A 13,790-nucleotide genomic window follows, 5' to 3' on the forward strand; every position below is an offset into this window, starting at 1 on the left:
GCTGATGAATGCCTGAAAAGTCATCAGATCTTTAATAGGGTACATCCCTCTTCTGAATTCTTAAGACGGGGCTTTAATTTGGACCACAAGAACTGTGAATGTCAATCCAGACCTAATTTCTTTGTTTTTGACAGTGAAAAACTGTCAGGTAGTGGGGGATCTCAACCTTGCTGAGAACAGGGCACACAGAGACGAACAACCATTCATGCACTCGATCATACCAAAGGACATTTTAGTGTGTCCTATACACCTGCCATGCATGTTTTTGGAGTGTGGGAGGAAGCCGGAATGTCCGGAGAGAACCCACAAGCCGCGGGCTCAGAGAGAATATGCATACTCAACACAAGAAGGCTGGAGCCAGGTGGAATTGAACTTGGGTCACTTAACTGTGAGGCCGACATTCTAACCACTCAACCATTTATTTATTCATTTCATTGTTTATTTATTACGGCTATTTTTTATGCTTTGTATCTCTCATTCATTCGAAAATAGTTCTCAGACTTGTTAGTTATATAGTTTTATAGTTTTTGTATTACACTGTACCATGCCAACATATTTGTACATGCGTTTGTTTAGTGTTTAAAAGATGAATTTGATGATTACAGTTGGGGGAAAAAAGAGCACGGATTATTTACATCCATGGCCAAATTGCAATTTAGTTCGTTTACTTCTACTACTCTTGTACACCGTTTGGTTTAGTCACAACATACTGTTGGTTTGGCAACTATTTAACCCAGATGGATCATTAATAATATATCCGGAATTTACCTTAAAATATAATATTACAATACCTATTAGTGAATTTAACAGTATTATAAATTCAATACCTAATGGAGTAATTATGTTATTTAAAAGTACAGTAAGACACATACCTATATTGTTACCCACTCATCATGTGGTAGCTCATTGGAACTCCTTTGTCATTGACCTTGACTGGAAAAAGATTTGGAATCTACCCGCTAGATTGTGCTAACTAATAAAGTAAATGAAGTATCTTTCAAAATACTTCAAAGAGCTTACCCCACTAAAGTTTTTTTTTTTTTTTTTTTTTTTTTTTTTTTTACAAAGATTTAAAAATGACATAGATGTAAACTGTTCTTTCTGTGAAGAATGTCCTGAAGATGTATTCCACTTGTTTTGGTCTTGCCCCTTCTCCACCAGATTGTGGAAGGATGTCTGTGTTTCTATTTCTACATATGTTAACCCTGACTTTTCCCTCTGTTTTGAACATGTATTGTTTGGCTTCATCAACTACTCAACCAAAAACAATAAACAATTTTACATAATTAATCTAATTATACTCTTAACTAAATGGCATATCCACAAATGCAGATACACCACTCAAAAACCGAAACTCTCTGCCTTTATCAATGAAGTCAAACAATACATTAAAACTTTAAAATTCGCTAATAATTTAAAAGCCATTTAAACCTGCAATGTATGTACTTTTTTGTTTAATTTTATGTTGCACTGTTTTTGGTTGTATCCCCCTGGCGTTTGTTGTTGTTATTGTTATTTTTTTTTGCATTGTATAGTATTCTAAAAAAAATCTTGTACTTCCTCATGAAGGGGCTGCTGTACTGTATGGTTTTGTTTACCCACAAGTCATTGCGGTTTTGACGCTAAGACCTGAAAAAGCGCATTCGGGGAAATTCATGTGCCTTCGCCGAGAAGATTTGTATAATTTTATTTTTGTGTATGTTCAAATTTCGGGGGGGGGGGGGGTCAGAGATTTTAAAGTCATTTATATATTGTTTTAGTGTACCGTAGTTGCTTTGCAGAACTACTACGTCTTGCGCATGCGCATTAGATTTGGTACGACACGCAGTGACTGAATCGCAAAGGCGTGCAAGCCAAAGGTGCCGTAGCCGGATCCCAAGTTTTTACACAACTATTTTTAATACATGTTTTAAGAAGCAACATTGTCAAAATAACAGCCGATGCTGCCTTTGTTGATGGCGTCAAACAAAGTGGCGGCGCGTGTCGATGACGCCATATGCGACGCTGACTTGTGTTTTCATATACTTATGTGTGCACTTCTACTCCTATGTTTTCGTTGAGGATCTTTGGGTGAGGTGATCTTATTGGGACTGAACCTGTGTTTTACTGCTGTGACTTAACTACTGTTGAAAGAATTACGCATTTTTTTCCAGCTTCATTCTACAAACGGAGGTAAATGTCCCAGTCATGTTTCCCAGTCTGCGGAAAGACGTGTGGACTCAGTCGTGCGAACTCTGTTTGCTCCTTTGGCTCTTATCCTATCAAAACATTAACTAATTTACTAACGTAGTGTCATTGAAATGGACGTCTCCATTTAAACTTGACGTTCTTGTTAACGTTATCTGTGAACGGAATTTTAAAAATCCCTACTGCAATCATGAATATGATGCGTAGACAGCCTTTCTTCACAGCAGAAAAAAAGTTATAAGCAGAACATTTCAAGGAATTTATGTTGAAGCAGCCCAACAATTATTATGCACCTGTAATGTTGCCGTTTCAATAAAGTTACCTTTATTGTACGTTACGTTCGGTTAAGTTTAGTTTGATTTATGTGATTCATACATCTGAATCTTTGAGAAGAGCCGTTATTGTTGATGTGCCCTCAATATGCGTTTTTTTTACACTTTTAATTACTGCGATGGCATTCCAATTCCATCCCATTTTCTGCAGCCGCTTATCCTCACTAAGGTCGTTGGCTTGCGGTTGCCTATCACAGCTGTCTACGGCCAGTAGGTGGGGGACACTCTGAACTGGTTGTCAGCCAATTGCAGGGCACACGCAGATAAACATCAGCTCACGCACCAAATCACACATTTAATTTTACTTAATGTGGCTTCAGGTTAGCGGGAATGTCACAACGTTTATTGTAAGACTGTTTAGCTCAGTGGTGAGCACATTGCAGTACAAGTCCTTCTGTATGTGCTGTGGGTTTGTTTCCCAGAGCAAACATCACATTTCATGTTAAAAAATGCATGTAGAAAAATATAATATGATTCACTCTGATTTTCATAACTACACTGCCCACTACTGCCAGGTGTGAATACCTGGTATCAGGAACTCTTGAGTTCTTGGGCCTTTTGATCTGAAACCTACTAATGTATGGTCCCTCTTTCTTTAAGGTTCCTTTTCTTTTTCTCCAGTAGTTTTGAAGGGATTGATTGGTGAGATGATGAGTAGACAGCGCGAATGTTGGAAAAACGTCACATCTTCCAGTTGACGTAGATAAATGCACATGGGCAAAATTAATTGATGGATCCAAATCACCTGTGCAATTATGTTCAAATACACAATCGAAGCAAACCATTAGATTACTTTATGTTTTCTAACAGTATTTAATTCTAATTAATGATCAGAATTCCATGAGGACCCTTCAGCGCTCATGAGCCCCACGAAAACTACAAGACTGATCTTGTATTTTAGAAAAAAAATAGGCCATTATTTATCTGCATTATGTTGACAGCTTTTCCTAATATTAGATCCATGGTTGCTAGGTTGAATTTGTTTTGCTAATGCAAAATAATAATTTTGTTTTTCTCTACTCTAGGAACTGCTTACATGGAGGCAGCAGATGCCCAAAGCATCCAAAGTTCCCTCAAAACCGCACTTAAGATAAAATATCAGCGTCTAAAGGAAGGAGAACCTCCAAACACTATACTACCATCAAGACTGTGCTACAAGGTGGATAACGGCTATTGTGATATACAGCAACATGAATTTAGCTTTGTGGATAAATCTAACCTTCATATGTGGATGGTTTCGCAAACAGTTCCACTTGCAGACATCATTCATTGTGACTGCAAACACGGTAGTAACCAAAAAACAATCCTCACATCCGGGGTGTGTGGAGTTGGGAAAACCACATTCGTGCAAAGTTTTGCTCTTGACTGGGCTGAGGGCAACGGGCACCAGGACATCCACTTCCTCTTTCCATTTTCTTTCTGGGAGTTTAATTTGATTAAGCACAAAGTAAGCCTATGTGAACTCATCCAGATGTTTTACCCAAATGTGAAGATAGGTGATGCTTCCATCCTGAACAAAAGGAATGTTTACTTTGTCTTTGATGGGCTGGATGAGTATCTTTTCCCGCTTGATTTCAGATGTCCTACAGTGAGTGACATTTTGAAAAGTGCCACAGTGGATACTTTACTAACAAACCTGATAAAGGGCAATTTGTTTCCTAATGCTCATCTCTGGATAACAAGCCGCAACGCTGCCACGGAAAAAATCCCGGACTGTTATTTGCTTAAAAAAACTCTTCTGCAAGGTTTTGATGATGAACAGAAGGAGTTGCACTTTAAAGCTGTCATTAGCAGTGATCGCCTCACCAGAAAAGCCATCAACCATGTGAAAATATCTCGAAGTCTTGACTTCCTTTGCCAAATACCGCCAGTCTGCACCATCATGGCAACTGCCTTGAAGAACCTTCTAAAAGAAGACGACGATTTCAAAATAACTCCTTTGACATTGACCCAAATGTACAAAGAGGTTGTAAAAATGGCAAACGGCGAATTTATTTCTAAGTTAAAAGAGTTGGCACGGCATCAATTTGAAGGGTTGAATTGCGGTGTGCTGTATCAAGCTGACCTTTTATGGAACAGGATAAGTGTTCAGGAAGCCTCAGATTTCTCCAAACAACATCCACTTGTGTTGAGAGAAGAGAAAGGACTGTATAATACCACTGTGTTCCGCTTTGGTCACTTGAGTGTTCAAGAATTCCTAGTTGCTGAGTCTAAATTAGATGATACTGGTCCTTTTGCCTCCATCTATCTTTGGTTTGTGGACCAGGCGCTTGAGAGCAAAGAAGGAAAATATGATGTGTTCCTGCGCTTCCTTTTTGGACTCATTAAGGAAAAAGGACACGTGGAACCCTCTCATTTGCTTTTTGTATCCATAAAAAAGAAGATACTGGAGACCCTTTTACATCATCACGCTGTGGTTTTGTTTCATTGCCTAAGGGAGTTTGACCTTCAAGCTTTCCATAGGGAGTTTAACATTTTTATGAACACTGGCTTGTCCCCATTTGAGAATGTCTATCCAGCACAATGGACAGTCCTGTCACAAATACATACAACCTTTGAAGGAACTCGGGAAATATTCAACATGCCTCTGTCCATGCGATGTGATGAGCAGCTTCTCAAAAAACTGCCAGTCCTTTGGAAATCAGAGAAAGCCATGTAAGTCAACTTTTTTTTGGAATAAGAGTTGTAATTCTATAACAGATTATTGAGGTGTTGCTGTTTTTTTTTTTTTTTCTGGTCCAGCAACTTGCTTAGTGAAGACGTCATCAAAACGCATATACTGCATATATTTAAAAAAAAAATCAGACATACTCTCATCAAATTAAAGATAAAACACTTAAAATACGTCTCACCCATTTAACATCAATGTATTATCCACCTTATCCATGAATGCTCTGATGTAGAATCAAATAATGTGTGTTACTTCCTCTAAGACAGTGGTTCTCAAATGGAGGAGATTTTAAATAAAACTAATGCTTTAAACATAATGATTGAATTCATTTTTTTTCAGGAAAATTCAAGTTCATAAAGCAAATGTTATGTTTGGTAGGTTATTCAATGTCTTTATTGTAAAAGCCAGATTCTCCTCCATACTAGATTGGTTCGACCCAACGTGTCATTTGCCACCCCTCGTTACCTGTCAAGTTAATGATTTATTTTCATGAAATCTCTGCTATGTTCTCAAAACAGGAGGCTTTATGTTGAATAAGTTTCTGTGGGCAAATAATTATTTATTTTTGCGAACAGGTCAGACACTTTATGTTGATTAAGTGAATGAAATATTTTTGTGAACAGATCGCTACCGTAACCCCAAAACAGGATGCTTTATGTTTAATATTTTTCTGTGGACAAATATTTATACATAGACTTGATCATTTCATTAAGAAATGAAATCTCTTAAGTGACAACCAATATGACAGTAACGAAATTGTGGAATAACTTGTAACACGTATAGATAAACAATAATTTACAGTTTTTTATATTGAAGATTTTTATATTGAAATGAAAGTTTTTCATAGTATATATGTCATACTGTATCAATGAAAAAGTTTGAGAGATATGGAATGTCAGGTTTGACATATAAATGGATAAAAAGTCACCCAGGCTTGGTCCACATTGCAGCCTGAAGTGGTCCAATGCCATTTTATTTAATTTTTTTTGGCCCCCATTCAACCTACTACGGCAGTGTGGACAACACATAGGATTTCTTTCAAATGCGACCCAGGCCTCTTGGGTATATGGCACTAAATATGTATCCGATCTTTTGACATGCGACTTCAGTTTGGACAGCCAGGTCACATTCATCTGACTCGCAGGTAACAAACAAGCAACAAATGTCACAATTATGCACTCAAAAAGTCAGGAGCAAGTTGGAAAAGTCAAAACAACAATAGCGGAATTAAGACATTGCAAGGTGGATTTTGTTTCTCTGTCTCTCTTGCGCGAGCGAGACATTCCTGGGACTGCTCAAAATGCCATTGCTAAAAACTGCACCCTTCACTCACATGTAATTTACTCCTTAAATTTAACAGATTGAAAATATTCTACCTCCTGTATGGCAGCCATTTCAGCATCGCCAGGTACCTCCGTAAACATTAACGTTACGCACGCCCTCTACGTGAAATGTCCCAGCGTCCTCAATGCATAACAGTTTTAATCGGAACTGAGCATTAAATCTTGCAGTGTGAACCTACACTTAGATATAGAAATCAGTACATGCGGTTTAGCAATGTAAACTCAGATTAGTTGAAGATTGTCTCATAACATATAACTAGATCGAAAACTAGATTTTAAGTCAAAAGCCAGTGAAAATTGTATTTTCAGCCATTATTCGTTTTATATTGTCATAGGTTTTAATTGAAACAAAAAACAAACCCTTGCAATATCTTAATATCAAAAATGAAATAACACTTTGATGTCTTTGCAAGAATGTAAATCCAACGCCCTTAAGTTACTGTGGAAGGCCGGTTCAGACCACTTTTAAGTTCGGCGCTTGTGATATAGATTAGATGTCAGTAAGGAGCAAACAAATAATGTGTAGGACAAGGTGGGACTTCACTTTATACTGTCGGTCAACTTTGTCTTCCATTCAGTGCTAATAGTTGACATTTCCCATCCACCCACAGGCTGCGATTTTGTAACCTGACCAGCAAGTGTTGTCCAGCCTTGGCATCTATACTGAACACAAGAGAATCATATCTGACAGAGCTGGACTTGGGATACAACAACATCACTGATGCTGGAGTGGAGATGCTTGTGGAAGGGATGAGCGATCTGAGATGTAACCTGAGAAAGCTCAAATTACCTTGCTGTGGAGTGACAGCACAAGGCTGTCGGTACCTCGCTAAAGCCTTCAAAACGTGTTGGCAGCTGAAAGAACTGGATCTCAGCAGCAATGACTTAGGAGACAAAGGACTGGAGCATCTTGCTGATGGCTTGAAAAAACTTGACTGCCATTTGGGAGGACTGAAGTAAGTGTTGAATAGTCATTATTACAACTTCATTCATACTGGTTGTACTGTATTCCAGCGGTGTTTCTTTGAATATTTGTTTGGAGCAGACCCGGACACGCATTCTGGGGAATTTGGCGATGTAAACAGCTGACATTTGACAGCAGTTTAGTGCTCAAAAAAAAAAAAAAAAAAAGTATTTTGGGGAAGAAGCAAAAAAAAAAAAAAAAACAACAGCATTTGAAGGACTGGTGTAGGACTGAATGATTTTAGGAAGCATTTGAATTGCAATTTTCGAATCCAAATTGAATGAGCGACATACCTTCTTCCATTTTGCAGTATTGTACCTATTTGTATAGGTTTCGCTTTGCACATCATAGCATGCTTAGTGGGTTTCCAGTTTTTGATGAATTAATAAATGAATAAAACGGCACACCGTGTTGAAAACAAATGAATTACCCCCTCTCTTTACTGTTTGCTGTATTGCACTGTCCCCTGTATTGTTTAATGTTTCTATGTAATTATTGTCATTACAGAATAAGTCAGTGCAATTTTGGTCAAAAGGGTTGTTATTCTTTGGCAGCGGCTTTGCAGAAAAACCCTCACCATATTAAAGAATTGAATCTCGCCGTCAACGAAATTGGAGACAAAGGGGCCAATGAGCTGTTCAACAGATTTGATATATCACAGTTAACCAAACTTGAGTGAGTCCTTGACTGCAATTTTTATTAGGTGTGTTACGTTTGAAAGTAAAAACAAAATCAAAATATTCTGGACTGTTTAACCTTTCTGCAGGATCAATTGCTGTGGAATCACATTGTTAAGTTGTCAAAATATTGGGGAAGCCCTGAAGTCAGAAAGCAGCAGCCTGGTGGAACTGAATTTGAGCAACAACCAATTAACAGATGCTGGCTTTGGGCTCATCTGTTCAGGGATGTATGCATGGTCACGTCTGGAAAAACTAAAGTAAGGACTGGTCCTGTCTCTTTACTGCGTGTGTTATTATGATATAATCCTCAAAACGGAATCCTCTCTTCCCTAGCGTGTGGAAGTGTGGAATTACTACTTGGGGCTGCTTTTTTATTGCAAAGGTCCTGGCTTGTATCTCCCAGCTCTACTCCGATGGGAAACCGCAAACACAGTTGCAGGCAGCAGAGCTGAGGGAGCTGGACCTCTCCATGAACAGTCTTGGAGATGATGGAGTCAAAGAAATTACATCTGGATTGATTAATCCATACAGCCTCTTCAAATCTCTCAAGTGAATTACTTTAGAATCCGAATCATCTCATTTGAATTATTCCATGCAGCGTCAGTTCAACATGTTCTGATTTTTTTTCCCCCCGCTTTTTAGCCTGAGCCACTGCGATCTGACCGATAACTGTTGCACGGATCTAGCGTCAGTCCTAGCATCGGAGCAATGCATGATCAGCGAGCTCGATCTGTCTGACAATGACATCCAAGATAAGGGAACAAAAAAGCTCTGCGAGGGACTGAGAAGTACTCATTGCATACTTGAAAAGTTAGCGTAAGTTGTCTTTTATCCACAAATCTAAAAACAGCCACAAGTGGCATGCATATTTATGACCCGTCATGGCAAAATTCCAGTGATCAATATCTCATAAAAGAAATTGTGTATGTGGGTGCCTGAATTTTTTTAAATGTGAAAATTATTTATTCTTTACATACTCAAGACAAATATCACAGCATTACACATATTTACTTTAACCTTAAATGATGAAACTTTATACGGTAACTGTACTGTTATCCCTTTGGCCCCTTTGGATGGATGGTCAACCTAACCTGCATGTGTGAGTTTCATAAGGCAGACGGGCACTCCTGCAAAACATGTGATTGGCACTATGCTCATTACGACTGCATACAATGCAGTCCAAACACTACAGGAGAGCTGTGAGCTGTGAGTTAATCTTTCACGGATAAAAATAATTAGGGGGGCACATTTTTCCAATAAAATACTGAATATTGACAGCATATGCTAAATTGGTGACCAAAAAGAAAAGGTCATGAAAATTAGTTGAGAAATTAACATGTTATGACTTACAGTATCTCAATGGCCTTTAATGGGAACATCGCCGCCACCAACATGGCCGCCACATGGGCCGCTAGAGTACGCTGACATATATCTGTGATTATTAAGCAGTATGGTACCTTGAACAAATGGCAATGGTATTATGCAGTCATGAATTTGAGCATAGTAACTATTGCTATGCTAGAGTTCATGGGGATTGTACTGTATTTGTATACAGAAAAGTAATCCAATTAATACAAAGTTAAGGGAAATATCAGGTCTATAATGATATCCATATGTTGGGTATTCCCCTCATGTACAAAATATCTACATCAACGACAGGGTAATAAGCAATTTTTGCTCGTATTCGGAATTCTCCTGGTCTCCTGAAAGTGATGAATCTATAGAAGTACAAGGATTACACCTGACATGCATTAGACATCCACATAAATTTGCTATCTTAATGCCAGCATGTGGGACGGAAATGAGACAAGTGCAAGGCAATGTGCATTGTGCGTGTAGACGCAGATGCTGAAACTAATGTTGCAACAACAAAAGCATTTGAAGTTTCAATGCTTCATTTGTTTGACACAGCTGAATATTATTTTTTTCAAAAAGCCCTCAAAGTCATCATCACTATCCAACATAACAAATAGTGCCAGTTGTGAGCATGGATGGTTGCTTTCTCTGTTTCTCTTCTCACCTGCCGACATCAGGTGAGAGGACAAACAGCGAAAAGCAACCTTCCACGCCCACAACTGCCGTCACTTGGGTAAAGAAAGCTTGGGATAATATCCCAAGTAAGATGATCAGCAAATAAGCGCCGATAGCCTCCATATCAAACAAATCGGATGGGTCCAAAGGTGACTACCCAGGAGGAAGAAGAGGACCTCCGGCACCCACAAGGGCTGAAGGAGACAAGTCAAGCCGTCTTTTCCTTTTCATAAGGCGTCAAAGTCCACCGGAATAATTATCCTCACAGCCTCGTTGTTGACAACAAAGAGGAAGTGAGGTGACGCTTGACAAAAGTGCATTTTTGCGACGTTCTGTGCAAACAATCTGAAACGGATGCATACTATATTGAATTAGAGGTATGTATAATCATTTTAAGCCTTATAAATGACATATTACTCGTTTCACATTTGAATTAATGTTATTCAAACACAGATTTGTGGAAAAAATTGTTGTTTTGAGTTATGCGGTTATAAGTCGACCCCCCTTATATGGCGGTTGAAAATGAACGGAAAAAACCTTGTACACAGAGAAATACAGTAGTAAAAAAAGAAGTTGCTCATTGTTTTCCAAAGTAAAAGCAAATTATAATTATAATTTGTTTTCATAGGGGGTAAGAGAGATCGAGTATAAGAGAAAAAATACAGTTGACAAAATGGAATTCTGAGGATTTGGATTTTAAATGAAAAAGGATTCTAAATGACCAATGGATTATCACAAATCATTATCATTCAATTTCTTGATTAGTTGTAGATTAATTCTTGCATCTTGACCATCCTGTGATGGTACTTTCACTGTGTCGTGATATGGATGAAATGGATGAATTCTACTGCTTAATTCCTATTCCACAAATGCAGTATTCATCAGAATACCGTGTTAGAGATATGTGGGGCAAAATAGAACATAAGGAAAAAGGTGACCTGACCCTTATTCATTGCGCTGTGTACAAATGGGAGTAGCACATGTATTTCATGACTTTTTTGTTTTGTTTCACCAGATTAACCAACTGTGGCCTTGGCTCAAGTAGTGTTCCATACCTGACTGCTGCCCTGAAGTCCAATCCGCACTACCTTACCGAGCTGCTTCTGATGGGCAATAAGCTGACCAATGCGAACATCAGACAGCTCGTTGGACTAACAAAGAAAAAGGAGTATGCCTTGCATACAATAGAGTAAGTGCTCTGAATTGTTGATTTAACAATTGCTTCATAAATGGCTAATCAACAGATTGCCTAGTAATTTGTCATCGTTTCAATGACTAATATTTTTGGGGGGGCAAAATGTTTGTCGTCAGACTTTTTATATTCTCCCCCATATTTTCTTTCAGTGTTTCAGAAGACTGAGGTGTCAAAGGCAATGTTGGATCATATCTCCTCCCACTTGAAATCGCGCACCTTACCACATGATTGGAAATGTTATTTGGTTGATGTTGTTCATAAATGAAAATGTTTTCCACAAAAAAGAACTAAAAAGAATACATGTTCAGGTTTTATTTGTGTTGAACATGGTTCCAAACTAGTTGGCTATTTGATTATATTCTATTTATATTTTGTCAAATTTGTTTTAGAAATAATTTGATATCAAACAGTACTTTTCTAATGCTCTTTCCAGATCCAAGATCCATGTATTAATGTTCATTCCAGAAGTTCTTAATGACACAGTTTTGATAAGACAGTGTGAAGGGAAAGGCAAATTCCAGCCCCATGCTAAAACGTGACAGAGGTGGAAACTTTGAACCGCCACAAAAATTGTGAGGGACAAGTCACTTCCTTGAGCCATCTTTTAGACACATGCCCCGGTTACTGATATCGGAAATAAGACTTGCTCAAGATGAATTCACATTTTAATACATGATTTCCATCTATGGTTTACTGCAGGGCTTTTCGATCCTCTTCCTCAAGGGCTGATGTCCTCGATCTTTTCTATGTCTTGTGATTGAAATACTGATTGGAACGATCAGAGAATTAGCAATCAGGTGTCTTTCAGCAGTGAGGCATACACACTGTAACTGTGTATATGCGCCTCAGTGTACCTCTACTTATTAATTTGTTCCAGAAGTTACTCTGTAATGTGAGTCTTTTCATGAGTAGAGCCACTTTTTACAAGTAAATAGCCTAATTTGTTCCAAACCCCAATCATGCTCCTAATCCCTTAAAGAAATTTATAAAATGCATCAAAAACGGTAACAAATACATTTTAGAATTACATTAGTGCATAATAATCAAAATATATCACATAAAGAGTATTGAAAAAAACAAACATTACTTCTAAACCCTTTAATCATATTAATTGCAGCAGTTCACAATTTGAATGCAGTTCACGTGTTTACCTTGACATAGTGCTGAGAGATAGACCTGTTAAGTCTTTTAATTTGTACGGTTCTATTTTATATTTCCAGTAATCCAGCTTTTACAAGTCCACAGGAGCAATAATATTTATTTGTGGATGTTTTTGAGCGTGTACTTTTATCATGAGTCATGCGAAGTGCTTCCTGTGTGATGTCATCGCAAAAGTGCTTAAACGTGCTAATAACGCTCATGTCAATCGCGACAGCCCAAAGTGGTACCGTATGTTACATTTGTGTTTTAATGTGAATATGTACAGTGTTAGCCGTAGCTAATGTCAATGATATTTCTGTTAGTTCTATGGTGTGATTTGTTGGTGGGAAGTGTGGATGAAACAAGTAAAGCTGAAAAGTAGAAGACCACAGTCAACATCAGTGCACAAAACTAGGCTCTCGTTTGTCGGCAAGCCGGCATACTAATAAATATTAAAATGCATCACAAACTAATACGGTAGACATCACGAGTTGTAATAACGTTTTACATTACAGACTTGCGCTGGTGATTGGTGTCTCATATGTCACCCTTTGTATATTAAATTTTCTCTCTGGATTCTCTCGTTCTTTTTCCACTGAGGCGTTTCATAACCTGAATTTTCGTTTCAAGAGGCGATCTTAAGTACAGTACCACTGTACTGTAAAACATCAGGGACACCAGTTTTTGAGGACCAGCGTTTCAGAGCTCTGATTTTTGAAAATGAATTTCTTAGATATGGATTCAATAAAACTAGTCCTAGTCTTGGATTAAATAATCTTATGTTTTTGAAGAAAGGCTAGAGCTAAGCGATGTTTTAAGAGGGCAAAAAAATATTCCTGGCCCAGGGCCGCTTAGAATTCAGAGTAAAGGCTTTAATGAGCCACATTGAAGCAACGCCGCTGTCGTGCGACTGCGTAACTTGCATTAGTTGCACATAATACAAGTCAAGTTTATTCGTATAGCCCTGGACCACAGTCTCGAATGGTTTCACAGGTGAAGAGAAATCCGAGATCGCTATTAGCTATCCATTGCAACTGTGAGGAACCTCCTTCCATGCTGAACAAGTTGCAAACTGAGTGCCAAAAATAACACATTGTGCCATTTTAAGCAGTAAATCCCCAGTGCAAAGATGCCATGACAGCAGGCGATCGGGCAAGATCCTCATCATAATCCGGCCAGTGGGTCCATCACAACTGAAGCACCTCAGCGGAGATGGCCCATCTCAAAACCCGCACCGGTCGATCAGA

The 13,790-nt window shown here is 38.4% G+C and overlaps 1 protein-coding gene across 4 annotated transcripts; it reads left to right on the forward strand.

Annotated features, from left to right (window-relative positions):
• Positions 1 to 1,765: 1,765 nt before the first annotated feature.
• Positions 1,766 to 13,119, forward strand: LOC148420770 (NACHT, LRR and PYD domains-containing protein 3-like). 4 transcript variants are annotated; one of them, XM_088420569.1, is made up of 9 exons: positions 1,766 to 1,859; positions 3,545 to 5,174; positions 7,145 to 7,489; positions 8,005 to 8,172; positions 8,264 to 8,434; positions 8,511 to 8,726; positions 8,820 to 8,993; positions 11,224 to 11,397; positions 11,553 to 13,119. In XM_088420569.1, exons 2-9 carry the CDS (start codon positions 3,556 to 3,558, stop codon positions 11,566 to 11,568), a joined length of 2,883 nt encoding a protein of 960 aa, XP_088276695.1. In that variant the 5' UTR covers positions 1,766 to 1,859; positions 3,545 to 3,555; the 3' UTR covers positions 11,569 to 13,119. The 4 variants fall into 4 exon arrangements, 3 of the variants coding, with proteins under 3 accessions (XP_088276695.1, XP_088276694.1, XP_088276693.1); XM_088420568.1 differs by lacking the exon at positions 1,766 to 1,859 and adding an exon at positions 1,875 to 2,070; XM_088420567.1 differs by lacking the exon at positions 1,766 to 1,859 and adding an exon at positions 1,876 to 2,172.
• Positions 13,120 to 13,790: the final 671 nt, after the last annotated feature.

This window comes from Hippichthys cyanospilos, chromosome 7 (assembly GCF_059441005.1).
Source record: "Hippichthys cyanospilos isolate Australia breed blue-spotted pipefish chromosome 7, RoL_Hcya_1.0, whole genome shotgun sequence".
Taxonomy (NCBI): domain Eukaryota; kingdom Metazoa; phylum Chordata; class Actinopteri; order Syngnathiformes; family Syngnathidae; genus Hippichthys; species Hippichthys cyanospilos.